General features: G+C 44.8%; 1 protein-coding gene across 1 annotated transcript; it reads right to left on the reverse strand.

Moving 5' to 3' along the window:
• Positions 1 to 477: 477 nt before the first annotated feature.
• On the reverse strand, positions 478 to 17,194 carry LOC126419608 (arylsulfatase B-like). The gene is made up of 8 exons (XM_050086798.1): positions 17,093 to 17,194; positions 14,753 to 14,912; positions 11,168 to 11,391; positions 8,258 to 8,507; positions 7,899 to 8,047; positions 4,219 to 4,354; positions 2,215 to 2,373; positions 478 to 956 (listed from the first exon to the last, which is right to left on the reverse strand). Exons 1-8 carry the CDS (start codon positions 17,192 to 17,194, stop codon positions 478 to 480), a joined length of 1,659 nt encoding a protein of 552 aa, XP_049942755.1.
• Positions 17,195 to 18,504: the final 1,310 nt, after the last annotated feature.

Below are 18,504 nucleotides of genomic sequence, written 5' to 3' on the forward strand. Positions count from 1 at the left end.
CTTCGTGTCTGAGTTCTCCATTCATGAGTTGCCTGGTCTACATCGTTACTGTAATGTGCAGTAACCTTAATTGTGTCGTTATTGAGATGTTTGCATAATTTCCAGACTTTGTCGCTATTTCTAGTTATATCCGGTTCTTCAACAGTTTCTATCCCAGCTTCCCTTTGAATGCTGTCACTGACATGAAGAGTTTATGACCAGTACTGCTGTTTGCAAAGACTGGAACGCTGGCCATCTTTTCCTTTTCAGGACCACAGCTGATCATCAGGTTGGTGAACGAATATTGGTATTTCAACAACTTAATTAAGGTATAAACACAAGGGTAATGGTTGTAAGATTTGTACTGGAATTGGTATTAAGGTACACATACTGTTGAGAAAAATTCAAGAAGTATGATATGTGACAGCCATTTATTGCTCTTTACATAGCTACATCAGACTATTGAGGCAAAGTAAGTGCTGAAAGACAGAGCGGCCACTACGTGACGACGTTGCACATGGGGTCTGCGTTGTCGGCGATGCAGTCGACCCAGGGCACCCAGGTGTTGTTCCAGCGCTTGGGGTCGGCCAGGTCGGTCTGCGTGGCGTTGGCCCCCGGCTGCGGCATCAGCGGCTGCGACAGCGTCTCCAGCCGCTCCAGCAGAGTGTCCACCAGGCCTTCCGGCATGTCGGCGGGAGCGCCGTCGCCCGCCTCGCACGGGTCCTGCCTGATGTTGAAGACGCACCAGCCGCTGGTGCTCGTGATGTTGCACAGTCCGTGGGCGGGCCGCTCCGGGCAGGACACGGTCGCCTCAGCGCGCAGCCGCAGCACGTCCTCCGCCTGCGGGGACGCCCCGACCACGCTGGAGAGCGCCTGCCCCACTGGACTGGCCAGCACCTCCTCCGGATCGTAGGCTGGCGTGAACAGTGGGTCCTCAGCACCGCTCGCCCCGGCGTAATAATCGTTGTTCTGCACACCTGCCGCACCAGCACACCGCTTACAGTTTCGATTCAAACAACTTACAACATTAAATTTACACTAAATGGCCCAACTTCATAGAAACTCCTATTCTTCATACTCTCCCATTCCTCCCACACCTGCCACTCTTTTTCTCACCTCATCAGAAGGCGCAGTGTGCATTAAATTATTTAGATAAATGTAGCCACCCTTCTTTGGCCACTTGTTAGGGCTACCAGCTGGTGTTGTACCCATCTCACGGAAACCACTACACGATGTGCGAACACCGTATGAATAATCACTTTCAATAATGCACACTTTCCATCTTTAGTACCGCCGACACTGGTTTCCATAGCACAATGCCAGTGGCAACAAAGTAAGAAATGGTCCCCTGCTCTTCAACAATCGAGTATCCATTATTAAATCTTACTGTGCCCTCTCGATCCCCAGGTTTTTTGCTATATGCTTCCTTATCCTTCATGGCCAAAATCTGTTCACAAAATTTTATCATCATATAAATACGTGACAGAATCCTTCCACCTAAATATCTCATCGACTTACCCATTTATCACTGAATAGCCTTAAGACAGCAAATATTTACAAATTTTTTTTCGATCTAAGAAGTACGATTTCACTGAAAATAAAGAATAATATTTATAATACACACGTCAGACTTATACAGGCTGTCGTGGGCGTAAGTGCAGATACTTGCGTTGGTGACTGAGGATTCTGTACTGAACAGCATTACATCAGTATGTACGTCATTTGCACACTAACAATTATAGCTATCACAAGTCGTATCTCTCAGTGGTGGATTGTACCTGCCAGAACATGTGGCAAGAGTAATCCCTTAATGCTAATTTTCCCCTGGACATCAAGTCAGGTATTGAAGCATGAACACGTGGACACAAAACGTTAAGTCTATACCGACAGCTGTAGTCCACTTAATGACGCAGTTACAACTATGCAGAAAACATCAGGTAGTAAACTATGTGTGGCGTTTGCGGGAATCCTGTGAGATGCAGAGAAAAAACAACCTATACACTGATGTGTTTACACATTTAATGCACCACATATAAAGCTATCTGCAGTTGTACTCGTTACACCCTCTATACATGAACTCTATGCTCATCGTAGCCACAAAGTCTGTCACGTATCATTTAAATGTGCACTGTTCGCTGTGCCATTCCACAACTGCAACTGCTGTGGGATGTTAACTGACCCGGTAGCAGAACGTCTGATGTATTTGATAGGTTCCAGACAACGCCAGCTACTCACCTTTGACGAGCTTCCAGTCGCCGACGCGGACGGCGCCGTTCTCGGCCACCTCGTCGTAGTTGAGGAGTATCTCCGTGCGCTGGCTGGGCTCTCCAGAGACCAGCCGCGGCCACATGTTCACGCCGTCCAGGTCGTCCGGCAGATCGGATGCATTACCTCCTGTGAAAACATTAAGAAAAATTGCGTTTAATCAATTACCACTTTTAATACACAATGGACTGTTTGATATGATACATCATGCTTTGACATGAAGGACTTTTGTTTCTAATCGCAAAAATCACAATAGACAACCTTTGTACAAGAGAGTAATGAATGTGCTCGAAAATATCCATTTTATTGCCCCAGTACGATAAGCAGGTGTTGGCCACAGGAAAGATGCACGGAGTTAGTTTTTTCAAAATGAACGCGAAGTTGGTACTTGTGCTCTGCAGAATAACGTTGCAATACAAATATTGTAAAATTAAATACAATCGTCTCAGTGCTACGTTTCAGAAGTTAATTAAGCCTACTGCAAAACTGAACTGCTACACTCCTTGACGGAAAGTAATAATTTCAATAGGGACATTTTTTTAAATGACGTGAAATATGACCCACAATCTAATCGCGGTGCACAGCTGTGCCAACTAAATGGCGTGACGGTAAAGATCACACTGAGAGGGGGAGGAGGAAACAAACCAAAACTTCATGGGCAGAAAGGATATGTGATGTTATTTCAGCGATTACAAAATCGAATCAAATACACAAACAACTTGGTATCTCAGCCCACCTCTATGTGTGATGATGCAACCTCCCCCCTCCACCACTGGTCGGTCTGTATGTAGTTGGGAAGCCTGTTATGAAGCTGTTGTATCCACTAATGAGGCAAGATATCCCACAACTGAATACCTATTCCTGATATCCTGAATACTGGCACTTACGAGTTGACGTCTTCAGTGGTAGAATGCAAGTTCTGTTGGTGGCAGATCTGGGGGTCTTGCTGGCCATTTGAGTACCTCAACACACGCAACAGACAAGTGCTGTTTGTGGACGAGCATTGTCTTGCTGAAAAGTGACACTACGAGTCTGTCGCATAAGATGTAACATATAAGTATGCAGAATGTCCATGACATACTGTTGCGCCTTCTTGACTACCAGCTGCGACTGAATTCATACCCAAAGGCCCCCACACCGTGACTCCATAAGTAAAACAGCTGGGCCCCTCCAAAACATTGGAAGAATGTTCCTCTACCCAGGTCGCCACCATATTCACCAACGATGGTCATCGAAGGTAGTGCAGCACCTCGATTCGTTACTGAACATAATTCATTAGCAGTCCATGCTTCCTAGTCACCGCACCACTCCATATGCACCCATCTGTATTGTACTGTTAACAGCAGGCCATGCATAGGATTGTAATTCCCTAGTATGGCTCAAATGAATGCCACAGTAAGACACGGTATGTTGTACAGTGTTAATTCCAGAATGAGATTTTCACTCTGCAGCGGAGTGTGCGCTGATATGAAACTTCCTGGCAGATTAAAACTGTGTGCCCGACCGAGACTCGAACTCGGGACCTTTGCCTTTCGCGGGCAAGTGCTCTACCATCTGAGCTACCTAAGCACGACTCCCGCCCGGTACTCACAGCTTTACTTCTGCCAGTACCTGTGGCTAAGCCATGTTCATGTCCCTCATATACCTTACCACACCTGATGGCAACAAAATGCTAATGCACTCTGCTGAATGTTATAACTGTCGCAGAGAACTGAAATTCTAATCAGTGATACCTGCTGATGGCGTGTGGCTGTGTAAACGTACATTCACAACAGATCATGTCTTCTTGGTACTTCACTCTTTTTTGTCAGGCAGTGCAGTTGTGTTACATGTATTTCAGGACATAGTGTTTGTGTGGAATGAGTGGCATTAGATGTGAGTGCTACTGATGCGGGCACTGCCTATGACTGTTTCCCTGGTTACCAAATGAGCACTCTGCCCCCTCCTCCCTCTACCTCTCTCCCTTGGACGTACCTGCTGCGGCGTACAGCGTGGGCAGCCAGTCCGATATATGCATCAGCTCGTGGTCCACCCTGGACGTGTTTTGCAGGAGCGGGCTCCATACAGCAGCCACGCCGTGCACCGCACCCTCCCAGAGGCTGTTCTTTATCTGCAAGCAAAACAGCACGACACGTCACAGCACTTCAGACATCATATATCATATTACATATTGTGAATGATTTACATTGTTTAACGGATAAGCTTCAATTTTTCGAGGCCCAACACATTGGCGAGAGAACCGATGTGTAAATTTTTTGACCCTGTTGTGGCAAGTGTGGAGCTGTGCAGATGTAACTGGAAGCTGTACACCTCCTGCAAAACCTCTGTGCTACACATCTACAGCTATATACAAATCTATATTAGTACTGTGAAAGCCATCGCATATATGAGGTACACCAGCACAAAGGATACCCGTCCCCTTCAAAAGTTCAAAAGTTTTGACGAAGATCGACTGACTGTACACCCTTGCATATGTCGGATTTCTGTAGTCCCCTTATCGTGAACATAGCGTGATTACCGCATTGTTGAAAGTGATACACGGTGCGTCTCAGAAGAACTCTTCTAAAATATCTAACGCTGTGCTTTATGTGGTGCACGGCTTTAATCTAGCATCAGACTTTGCAAACTTTAAAGTGTATTTGTGGCATTGTTGTATTGAAGTACGGGAAACAGATGCTTTCATGTTTGTTAGTACACCATTGTCAGTGGTGGGAAGGAGACAGCACATATGTCACTCACTTCAGGATTGTCAGCCGTTTCAGTAGCTAAGTAAAAGTGGCCGATAGATCACATGTGTTCACGTATGGTAAACGTTTTTTTCCTAGATGCTGAGAATGTCATTGCAATGTGGTGGATGTTTATTTGGTATTTTAATCGCACATCTACATCTAGCTATACAATACTATGAGGGGTAACAAAACTTCAGAGGAACAGGAAACATTCTTAGTGGAATTGAAAGCTGCCATTAAGGAGAGGTGTGCTTAATTGCCCAGTACCAGTTGGCCCGAGGTATGAGGAACTTCTGAGAAAGAGTTACAATTGTAACAAGAAGATGGCCTCCACTTGATGTTAATCTTTGATTTTGTATAAATTTGTAATTTCTAAAAACCCAATAGCTATTATCCATTTGAAACCATCTTGCTAAGATGCGTCACCATGTATAATCGTCTCAAGAAATTCTCAGATGTTCTTTCACTCTGCTGTGGCTAATTTCTTAATTATCTTGGTAAACAATCCAGGCGAAAGAATTAAAAAATGGACAGGCAAAAAATATAAAAAGTTCTGTTTACATTACGTAAAGTATTCACGTATTCTTCCAGTGAATATACAACTTTCAGGAACAACCGCTCTCCAGTGGAAGTGCCAAATCTAGGTTATTCTTACAACGGCTACTCACTGCAGCTTGTGATAAAGTACAGGGTAGTCAGAAAATCTGACACCTCACCCTGAAAGCGTTTCTCTATTGATTGGCTGTTATATGAACCACAGTTCATATAAGGGTTAGCTGAGCCATCTCGTAACCGACGGTTATGGACATTCCAAGTGGAACCATCAGCAAGAAACGGAAGCAAAGAGTCCGAGAAGAATGTTCTTGATCTCCTGGAGGACACGCAAGAATGACACAGAAGTGTCAAGATATACGAGGAATACATTTTTTCATGGTCCTATCGGTCGCAAAATTAAAACCACGGTGAAAATCCCACGAAGGTTTGCGCAGATGTGTCGTACAATGTTTCTAGTATGCTCGTCGATGGCGTCATGTCGTACTTGTCAGTTCTGAGTGCATAGTGAGCGCGTAAAAATACCTAGAACGATGGTGTCACCCGCCAGGTGTGAAACGTATACTGTCATTCGACTGCTAAATACTGAGGGGTTTCGCCTGGTTGCATGCAGCCCAGATAACGTGACTGTCATGCGTGACAGCAAAGTGTGGCAATGATGCCAAAACTTTGAAACGGGACGTACAAACTTCCATGATACATGCGGCCAAGGAAAGAAGCGAGTGTCAACCAATGGTCTTGTCCAGCTATGGATCAAGTCGTGTATGAAGTTCAATTCTGGACAAGCGGAGAGGAATGTTGTCATGAGGCGTTGTCCTTCATGACAATGCCCGGCCGCACACTTGATCTGGAACAAAGAAGCTCCTGCAACATTATCGATGCCAAGTGTTTTGACCACCTACCGTAAATCCCGGACTTCGCTTTCATCTTTTTTCTCACATGAACCGCTGGCTGTAGGGACGACATTTTGGGGCAGAAACTACAGGCAGGGAACTGGTGGAAAGCACGGGCGGCTGCCTTCTAAGACGAGGGTACTGACCAGTTGCTACAACGCTATGACAAATATCTAAGGCGGAAATTTGTGGTAAGGACTAAGGGACCAAACTCCTGAGGTCATCGGTACCTAGCCTTACTCACTATTTAATATTAAACCAACTTACGCTAAGGCCAACACACACACCCATGCCCGTGGGAGGACTCGAACCTCCGACGGGGGGAGCCACGCGAACCGTGACAAGAACCCTAGACCGTACGGCTACACCGCGCGGCTTATCTAAGTCGGAGCGGCAACTATGTAGAGAAGTAGTGGAAGGTGTAGCTAAATGTTTCAAATAAAGCATTTTTGATTTTTGTTGTCGTTTTTATTACGCGACCAATCGGACCTTGAAAAAAAAAATTGCGTTTGTATTTCCGGAAGAATCATCATCAGGAAGAAAAAAATAGCAGAAAGTTTATGCGCCAGTTGCAAGAGTTTTGTGTTCCTTGTCTGGACTATGAGAACAACTACGACGTATGTTTTACAACAGAAAGCGTGACACTTGTAGCTACCAACTGCAGTTAAACTTCGTAGAATTATCTTGCGTTAAAACTGCTCCAGTCAACAAGACTTATCTTCCTACACTATTGCGAGTCCCATCTATTGTATTCGTAATGACAGGTAAGGTAAATGAAAATACCTCCCTCTAGTAGATACCCCAATACAGAATCTCTCTGCCGACCGGTGTGACCGAGCGATTCTAGACGCTTCAGTCTGGAACCGCGCTACCGCTACGGTCGCAGGTTCGAATCCTGCCTCGGACATGGATGTGTGTGATGTCCTTCGGTTAGTTCGGTTTAAGTAGTTCTAAGTTTTAGGGGAGTGATGACCTCAGATGTTAAGTCCCAAAGTGCTCAGAGCCATTTGAACCAGACTCTCTGTAGACGTCTGCTGACGGTTTTAAGAGCAGTCGACGACCTCCACAAAACGATTCGTTTACAACAGCAGCTGTGACATTAGTTTTAAGTTACTGTCGATGCTTTCACATTTTTGATCTGGTGTTTATTTGTCCTTAAATAGTTCAAATGGCCCTGAGCACTATGGGACTTACCATCTCAGATCATCAGTGCCCTAGACTTAGAACTACTTAAAGTTAACTAACCTAAGGACATCACACCCATCCATGCCCGAGGCAGGATTCGAACCTGCGACCGTAACAGCAGCGCGGTTCCGGACTACAGCGCCTAGAACCGCTCGGCCACAGCGGTAGACTTATTTGTCCTCACAACATATTTTATTTACTAGTGGAAAATGTCGAACTGGCTAACAGCTTCTGAAAATGAAGCAACACATTATCGACTCCACACTGTACGAGAGTGTAGGAGAAGTTGACTCACGCCTCTGAACGGGAAGTTGGAGCCCCAGTTGACGTCGCTGCCCGCCCCGTTGTCGGCGACGAACACTATGATGGAGTTGTTGAGCATGTCGCGCTCGTGGAGGGCTGTCACCACACGCCCCACAGACTCGTCCATCTTTGCCATCACCGCTGTCAACACAAGAACACTCCCACTTATTATACCATAATTTACAGACCGTGGTGTATAACAATATCTGAGTCATATTAATACCATAAGCTACGAAAAAGACGCTGAAGTGCCATTTTGGACACTAAATGTTCCATCCCAGCATCACCGCACTGTTGGTGAAGGTGTTGATAGGAGGACGGAAAGCAGTAACAGAGTGCGACGCGGCTCACCTGCGAGTATGCGGCGGTCGGGGTGCGAGATGTAGGAGAAGCTGTTGATGAGGTCCTGCGGGGCGTTGATGAGCTGCGAGTGGTCCCCGGGGTGGCAGGCGAGGTGCGCGAAGTAGAGGAACAGCGGCCGCTCCGTGTCGTGCTCCCGGATCAGCCGCTCCGCCTCCTCGGTGAACACGTCCGTCGCGTACTTGCCGTTGTACTGCCACGCCGTCGTCAGGTTCTCGCGCAGGTCGTATCCGTGGGCTCCCTGCCAGGTAAAACGTAATACTCAGACATTACATGATTTTCCATAGCAAAAGCTCTAGCTCTCATTACACCCCGTACAGTACGTAACAAGAATAGTCTCTCTTCAAAAGGACATATACTGAACAGCAACAACCGAATAATTGTAATGCGAAATGCGGCAATCTAATCCTCATTTTCATCACCTAAAGAAGCACTAAATCAGTACGTGCCCATAAATGATAATCACCAAATCTTCTGAACCCCTTGGTGAGTTACTACAAAATCCACGGAACATTTTGTATCGTAGTTGTTCATTCATTTAAGACAGGTAAGATGGGTCATTCAAAGACGATATGTGGAGCGTGGAACTTGCAGTCTGCAACTTTTTGGAGATATTCGACCCTCTTCAGACAAACGTGGCACATATATACCGGAAATGCTTGATCAGATGCATTGACGGTCGTTGTAGAATAAAGAATGGTTCGTCAGGGCAATCAGGAAGTCATCTTTTTCCTCTGAAGTGAGTATTCTGTTACAAGGCTGGTGGTAAGTTACTGCAGACTGTCATATCTCCTACCTATCTAAAGTAGTATTACAAAGCTATGTGGAATGGTATCAATACGTCAGATGAGTAGTGGAGAGGTCAGATGAAAACATCGACTTCTTTCTGGTAAATTGCAGTGCATCAAATAAATAAGAGCGACTAACTCTAGAGCATTGTGCCATTATGTAACGACAACAGAGACTGGAAATAATTCAACAACAGATGATAAGACGTTAATACGATTGATAGATAAGGGATATACAGACGGAATTTAATGCGTGTATTTGAAGGAAGGAGACGTAGCTTACCAAATGAGTAAATTTAGGGAACAGGTGTTGAGCAACATTTGGCGCAGTTCATTGTCGTATAACCTGAATAAAGATCACGAGAGTAACATCAGAGATACTACAATAATACTGTGATATATGAACAGTTTCTTTTCCCTCACAGGAACTTGTTATGTTGGTACGACTTTGTTTCCACTATGCTCAGTACAGTATTTTCCGCGGTACATAACGTTGCAGTGGCGTACAGGTTTTCTGGGAATGATCTTGATACAGATACATGCTGTATCAGATAAGGATGTCAATGACATGTTTTCTACACTGCTGGCAGGCTCAGCTGTATATGTTGTCTCATAACAGGGTTTGAAGCACAGATATTTCTACACGGTGATTGATGTAATGCTCCATATGTTTGTGATATGCAGGTTGGTCCACATAAACGTTTCAGCGCAAATACCTTTGGAACAGCTATAGACACTGAAAACAAACTTTCACGGTCATGAGTGGAAGGCAAGGGGCTCACGAAAGTAAATAGTGTGAGACATTCTCAAACGTAAGCAGCTATTATCTTCAACGTAAACTTACATTTTTTTTAAAAAAGGGTGCCCCATGTCATTTCTTACGCAATCGATAGTTTGAAAAATCATAAAAAGAATGGTCTTGATTGCAACGTAATAAGTCAATTACATAACGAGAAATTGCAAAACGAAGATCATGTTTGAAATAAACGAAACGCGAGGCTATTGCACATCCCGAGATGCAAGCGTGAACCCCACGTTGGTCGTAATCATGACGTTCTACGATGCAACATTCTAGTATTGTAGTAGCGATAAATGAAGTATGAACCAACAAACCCTGTCTTTATTTTTCATCGTGGGTGATGGGACCTCTATATTGTTTCCAGTCAATTTAATAAGCAGTGTAAATAGCAATATGTACAGCGTTTGTTGGCTCGTAGTACGTCGATCACATCGCGATTACGAGCAATGTGGAGTTCACACTTGCATCTCGGAATATGCAACAGCGGTGAGTTTTGTTCATTTCAAACAACAATTTCCCTTTGGAATTTCTCAGGATGTAATTCACGTATTGCGCTGCAACAAATGCCATTCTTTTTGTAATTTTTTATGTTATTGATTCTATAAGAAACAGTATGGAATGTCCATTAAATAAACATAAGTTTGCGTTGACAATAATATTAGTTGACGTTTTAGAATAAGTCGGTTTTCAATATCTATAGTTGTTCCAGAGATATTTTTGCTGAAACATTTAACTGGGCACCCAATAGGTTGATGCCAATATACATTTGTTTTATTTAAAAAGATGACTATGTTTTCATACGACATAGATTGGGAACACCAAATGAACGTGTGGTGTTGACAACCGCTCTGAAAATTTTGAGGCAGGCACAAGTGTACCTTTATGTTCATCTCATATGTAGCCACTTGGGAAACTGTAACAAGGCACAAATTAAAAATTTAAAAGAGTTAAGGCATTCTTAATAAAGCTGCAAGTAAAATTTCCTGAGACTTTATGAGATGATTAAGCCATAGAAATCAATCTCTTGGTCACAGTCTCTTGATACTGATGACTTCTTTTGATCTTGCAGTCATCATTAAATTCAAGGAATATAGCAACGATGTAAACACGCATAGTCAGTACTGCATGTCATTGTAGTAATCGTTGAATGATATGATGACTCCAAAACTGAATCTGGCTATAGAGTTTAATGAAGTAGTCACCAAGACATTGATTACAATAATTTAATGCTTTTACACTGACTACCGACCCCTCTGCAGGTCCTAGGGAATTTGTGAGATGAATTGAAGCGCAGAAAAGAAGCCGACTGGTTACCTGGTCTGCAAATATGTAGTCGTAGTATCCGACGCCGGCGTTCCAGTAGCCGAGGTGGGAGTCGAACCCACGGTAGGTGGGCGTGTAGACCTTGGAGTAGTGGCCCAGGTGCCACTTGCCGATGGCCCTGGTGACGTAGCCCAGGTCCTTGAGGTACTGCGGCAGGATCTTGCCCTCGGGCAGCGCGTGCACCTCGTCCCCCAGGATCACGTGGCCCTGCATGCCTGCAACAACACGAGGGATCCATTAGCCATAGCGCGCACACATGTAGAGGGTACATGTGTGGAGTAACTCATCTGCTGGGAACGCGAAAACATTTGGTCACCGAAGTTAGTGGGGCTTCACTGATGTAGGAAAACGGGTTTCAATGGGCAAATATCGTCGTCAGTTACTGGCGAAATCGAAAGAAGGAGGTAGCTTACAATTTTGCTTCCCACTGAAGCAGAGGTATTAAAAATTGGAAACCAGTTCTCAGTGGTCAAGAATGGGGACTGATATCTCCAAGGGTCTAGTTCAAAGAACAATGCTATGAGAAATGACAGGTGATCCAAGTCAGATGGCCGTTAAGGGTCTGGAAGCCGTTTCTGATCAACACGAGTTCTGTTGCTGGACACAATAGTGTAAAATATTTACACAAGAGACTTTGTCTCGAAAATTCGAGGATTGGAACTTTAGCAGTGGATCTATGTGTTTACAACTTATGTTTCAAAGTTGTATTGGCCCTCAGAGTAGTATTGTGTATAACCTGTTGCCAGCGATTTGGAAGTCGTAGGATATACTTGGAAGCGCTAGTTGTGTTTATAGTTCGAGTGGAGCGATCTATTGCCCAACGAATTTATGTAACAATTATAAAACGAATGCCATGAAGTGCATCCTTCAATTTAGAAATGAAATTGAAGTCACGATGGCTTAAGTCCTGGGAGTGCAGTGGTGGTACGGCACACTGCAGATCTAGCAGATCAATTACAACTTGCGCCATATGCGTCAAATAATTATCCTGTAAAATGATGAGTGGGTCCAGCAAAAAGTGCCCTCACTTCTTTCTCTGTGATGGTCGCAGGCTGTGTCGCAAAACTGATCAGCCAAGAGAAAGAAGCGGCGACACTTTTTGCAGGAACCGCCCATCATTTTGCAGGACAATGCTCTGGCGCATATGGTGCAAGTTGTAACTGGTTTGTTCAGTCTAGGGGGCTGGAAAGTACAGTACCATCTATCACACTGCCCAGAATTAAGCTCTTGTGACTTCAGCTTGAATCGTAAACTGAAGGAAGCACTGCATGGTATTCCCTTCAAAACTACTGCAGGGATTCGTCAGGGAACAGACCGCTCCACTCGAACTACACTCCTGGAAATTGAAATAAGAACACCGTGAATTCATTGTCCCAGGAAGGGGAAACTTTATTGACACATTCCTGGGGTCAGATACATCACATGATCACACTGACAGAACCACAGGCACATAGACACAGGCAACAGAGCATGCACAATGTCGGCACTAGTACAGTGTATATCCACCTTTCGCAGCAATGCAGGCTGCTATTCTCCCATGGAGACGATCGTAGAGATGCTGGATGTAGTCCTGTGGAACGGCTTGCCATGCCATTTCCACCTGGCGCCTCAGTTGAACCAGCGTTCGTGCTGGACGTGCAGACCGCGTGAGACGACGCTTCATCCAGTCCCAAACATGCTCAATGGGGACAGATCCGGAGATCTTGCTGGCCAGGGTAGTTGACTTACACCTTCTAGAGCACGTTGGGTGGCACGGGATACATGCGGACGTGCATTGTCCTGTTGGAACAGCAAGTTCCCTTGCCGGTCTAAGAATGGTAGAACGATGGGTTCGATGACGGTTTGGATGTACCGTGCACTATTCAGTGTCCCCTCGACGATCACCAGTGGTGTACGGCCAGTGTAGGAGATCGCTCCCCACACCATGATGCCGGGTGTTGGCCCTGTGTGCCTCGGTCGTATGCAGTCCTGATTGTGGCGCTCACCTGCACGGCGCCAAACACGCATACGACCATCATTGGCACCAAGGCAGAAGCGACTCTCATCGCTGAAGACGACACGTCTCCATTCGTCCCTCCATTCACGCCTGTCGCGACACCACTGAAGGCGGGCTGCACGATGTTGGGGCGTGAGCGGAAGACGGCCTAACGGTGTGCGGGACCATAGCCCAGCTTCATGGAGACGGTTGCGAATGGTCCTCGCCGATACCCCAGGAGCAACAGTGTCCCTAATTTGCTGGGAAGTGGCAGTGCGGTCCCCTACGGCACTGCGTAGGATCCTACGGTTTTGGCGTGCATCCGTGCGTCGCTGCGGCCCGGTCCCAGGTCGACGGGCACGTGCACCTTCCGCCGACCACTGGCGACAACATCGATGTACTGTGGAGACCTCACGCCCCACGTGTTGAGCAATTCCGCGATACGTCCACCCGGCCTCCCGCATGCCCACTATACGCCCTCGCTCAAAGTCCGTCAACTGCACATACGGTTCACGTCCACGCTGTCGCGGCATGCTACCAGTGTTAAAGACTGCGATGGAGCTCCGTATGCCACGGCAAACTGGCTGACACTGACGGCGGCGGTGCACAAATGCTGCGCAGCTAGCGCCATTCGACGGCCAACACCGCGGTTCCTGGTGTGTCCGCTGTGCCGTGCGTGTGATCATTGCTTGTACAGCCCTCTCGCAGTGTCCGGAGCAAGTATGGTGGGTCTGACACACCGGTGTCAATGTGTTCTTTTTTCCATTTCCAGGTGTGTATAAGCACAACTAGCGCTGCGAAGGATATTCGGCCGTTGTGGCCGAGTGGTTCTAAGCCCTTCAGTCTAGAACCGCGCGACCACTGCGGTCGCAGGTTTGAATCTTGCCTCGTGCATGGATGTGTGTGATGTCATTAGGTTACTTAAGTTTAAGTAGTTCTAAATTCTATGGGACTGATGACATCATATGTTAAGTCCGATAGTACTCAGAGCCATTTGAACCATTTGCTAAGGATATTCCACGACTTCCACAATGGGAAACACGTATCTACTTTGTATAAGTTGTAAATAAATAGTTGTCACTATGATAGTTGCAATCTTTGGTGTCTAAACACCAACATTTTTAACTTACGTTTGATTATTTTTGGCCAATGTACTGCGATATTCTTTCCCGATCAGGTGCACAAATATACAAGGATAAGTTTTTAATGTTTTATTCCGGGTTTTCAGTTCGTACATAGTGTGAACAGTGTCCGTCGTCAACTAAGAGGTTGTTTGAAAAATTGTAGACAGAAAACGTTTGTGTTTTGAGCCTGGATTTGAAAGTGATGACAGATGTAAAAGTAAGACCACTCGGCTGTAAGACCGGGATTCTTACTGATTTAATGGAGCAGTAAAGCAACTTCAATCGTGAAGTGTAGTAACCTACAGTTTGAGAGCTGCACTGCAATGAAAAAGGAGGAACGAAAACTTGTGCAGGTATTATCAGAAGAAACCATGCACAAAGCAAGTTAGAAAGTTGGTGAAGGATTTCAATGTATACGTTGTACTCACGAGCCGTTATGACGAAGAAGTGCTACTTCCGAGCTGACGTCAGACTCACCCAGCCGGACGGGGTACTTCCCGGTCATGATGGCCGACCTGGACGGCGTGCAGACTGGCTGCACGTAGTGGCCGTTGAGGATCACCCCGTGGTACGCCAGGGCGTCGATGTTGGGCGTGGGCACCTGGTCCGAGCCGTGGAAGCTCACGTCGTTCCAGCCCTGCAACACGTTTTGCTACGTCACACACATTCTTCGGCTCAATACCACTTGTCTTCACTAGCCGCTTGGGCCTATTCCCCAAACGTAATAAATTTTCGTTTAGAAACTGAAAACAGGGTATTGGTGAACAAAATATCACAAAATAAAAAGACAAGTTTTCATCGATACAATTACTACACGTTTTAGACGTGACACGTTTGACTGAACTAATCTCCATTGACTACTTCCATTGCCTAAAAAAATGAAATGAATACTTACGCACATACGGAAAAAATATAACGTATAATTTTACAAGATTTTGGTAGATTTCTTTCCCTACCCTCTCTGATCTGAAACTCAACTTCATTTGTTACATTTATTTCAAAAGCCTTTTTAAGACCTATTTTTCGGATGGTGCAGGTCGTTTCTTAGTACAGTTGTTCAACTGTTTACTTTTAATTTCTTGACAATAATTTCCTCGGTATACATAGCATGATTTTGCTTTAGGGTTTTAAAATATGAGAAGAGTGTACTTAATTGTTGAACTATATTCATGAACAGTTCTTTTAGCAGGATTTTACTTTCCTCTGTGTTGCTTACTACTCTTCCGCTTTCTTACTCTTTTCCCTATTACTCGAATATGTATTAGATACCTGATTTACGTTGCCGTTCCGTTTCAGTCATCAATTTTCTTACAACCTTTCTCAAGAAAAGCAGACCTTAGGAAGTCATGCAGGTTTTTATATCAGTTCTGGAATTCTTTTGCACTTGATTGGAACTGTACTGTGTTCAGATCACTGCATAGATCGTTATATGTTACCCCTCTTCTCTATAACCTTTCTAATTACTGTTGCCTCATTCCCCTTGCAAGTAATTTTTATTTAATTTCTCAACTGTAAAGTACAAGTCTATGTCTAAGTTTGCGGCTTATTATCGCTCAACCTGATGATTCGACTGCAAAACGTGAGGGCTATTCGCAAAGCAAGGTCCGATCGGTTCGCGAAATGGAAACCACAGTGAAAAATCCGATGAACCTTTGAATAGCTTTGTTGGGCATTGTCTCCAGTATGTTCGTCGATTGCGTCACGTCGCTGATTTCACTTCTGAGCGCACAGTGAGCACGTAAATACGCCTAGAACAACAATGTCTCTAGCCAAGTTTGAGTGCCTGTAACAAGTTTCACCTAATTTCGTGCCGTTCACACGACGTAATTGTCATGCACTTCCTTGTTCGTGACAATTCTCGCCCACATAATGCAGAGGCAATGAGAACGCTCCTACAGCTTTTTCTATGGAAGGTGTTTGATCATTCACCATACAGCCTAGACTTGGCTCCCGCTGATTTTTGTCTCTGTTCTCATGAAAATCTGGCTAAGACGGTAACATTTTGGCACAGACAACGAGCTGTAGAGTAGCTTAGAGAATTGGCGGAACGCACAGGCGGCTGCCTTCTATGACGATAGTACTGAAGAGTTTGTACAATGCTACGACAAATGTCTCAGTCGGAGCGGTGACGATGTAGAGAAGTTGCTGGAAGCTGCAGCTATCTGTTGTAAGTAAAAAATTTTAGATTTTCCTTGTGGATTTCGCGGCCGAGCCGACCTTCCTTTCCGAACAACCCTCGTAGGGACGACTATTGAGTATCCTATGAACACGTGCAATTATGATGAGAGTTGACCCCTGACACAGATCCCAGCAGTGAGCCAACCTTGTTACTCGGAATGTAGAGACGACTGAGTAGTAGATATCAGTCACTTCGAAACACTAGTTTTAATTGATTCTCTCCTTTGAAATATCATAGGCTTTGTCACTCATGCAGTGAAGATTGCTGGACGAGCCAATTACACCAACCAGCAGCTGGAGAATCTATAATGAACTGTAAACTCTGCACATGCTGATGGTGAAATCATGGCTCCCATGAAATGAAGTCAATGTGCCAAATAATGTAAAGTTGCCTTGGAGTTAAATTTCTCTCTTACAAACGTATAACTACTGCAATGAGAAGCAATGAAGCTAGAGACTTTATATCATCAAAAAGTTGTAACATGCTATCTGGTGTCTCGTAATTCTGCAACAAATTGACGTCGGCAGCTCAAGCCCTATAACTGACGTATCTGTCCGATGTTTCCTTATGAAATCCTAAGAAACAGGGATGTATAATACTATTTGTCCAGTTGATGGCAGGACAGGACGGCGACTCACCATGTCGTCGGCGACGATGAAGACGATGTTGGGCGGCTTGGCCCCTGCCTGCCCCACGGCGGCTACCAGCCACACACTCGCCACCACCAGCAGCAGTCGCATCCTCCCCAGATGTCTCTGCCAACAGTCAGACAGAGCAGGTGTCAGTACAATGCCTTGTTCTACTGGGAATGTACACTTGGTTGTCATACTAATGAAATTCATTTGTAAGTCTTTCAGAGCCGTGCGACCAGCTTACAACATTCAGCTAGGAAGGTAATTTGCAATGTGCAGCAATCCAGCTCCTGAGTAAGCAATTATTACTATTAGCTCTCGGCCACACAGTCAGTCTTCTCTAATGTCTTAACTATTTTCCCTGTCTTGAAATGGAAATTCGTGTCAGCTGCCATGAGCTTCCACTTAAAAAAGTTTTTAACTTGTAAGTAATTGCCGGCCGGAGTGGCCGAGCGGTTAAAGGCGCTACAGTCTGGAACCGCACGACCGCTATGGTCGCAGGTTCGAATCCTGCCTCGGGCATGGATGTGTGTGATGTCCTTAGGTTAGTTAGGTTTAAGTAGTTCTAAGTTCTAGGGGACTTATGACCACAGCAGTTGAGTCCCATAGTGCTCAGAGCCATTTTTTGTAAGTAATTTTTGATAACACATTTGCTTAATTTGATTTTACTTACTGATTATTGGCTTGTAGTAGTGTAGTTATTTGAAACAAGCACTGTTAAATTTGAATATAATGTTTGTCCCTAGGTGCATGACCATGTTGTATCTTAGAACAGTTTTTCACATTTTAAAAACTTTAACTTCAGGAAGAATTTTTGTAACTTCAGAAAAAACTGCAGCACACATAAAGCGAAAGTTGTCATTTCAAAATAAACTTAGATTACAGGGCCGACAGTCCGGAAAGTGTTCCAATTATGAAGCTGTGCTGAGAATTAAAGCCTCCAAACTTTCTATGTGAAAACTATCATAGTTTTTTAAATGAGACAAACGTTCTTAACATTCTACATGTTTATTGTTTACATGTACACATTTGTTCCCCGAAATAGTCAACCTGAAGACGAACGAGATTTCTGGCAGAGTGCAGTGCATCTCTAAAACATACTCCTTACAGGACGTTAGATGCACCCATTCTGCTCCGGCACGGGGAGTCATCATCGAGTAACCACGGCAGGAAATACCGAACTAGTCCAAAAGCGTTGTGATAGAACCGTAGTATATGCGAAAGTAGCAGATCTGCTCAGGGAACGTAATTGTGAATCCTTGGAAGAAATGTAGATGTATTCTCAAGGAAACACATCCCATTTATAGTGAGCTCTTTAGTTCCCACGTTTTTGGATGAGGTAATATGAAACAAAACAAGAAAAAAATGTGTGGTGAACATGGGCTCTGAAATACCGACCTTAACAAACGTGATCACTT

The sequence above is a fragment of the Schistocerca serialis genome, chromosome 9 (genome assembly GCF_023864345.2).
Source record: "Schistocerca serialis cubense isolate TAMUIC-IGC-003099 chromosome 9, iqSchSeri2.2, whole genome shotgun sequence".
NCBI classification, from domain to species: domain Eukaryota; kingdom Metazoa; phylum Arthropoda; class Insecta; order Orthoptera; family Acrididae; genus Schistocerca; species Schistocerca serialis.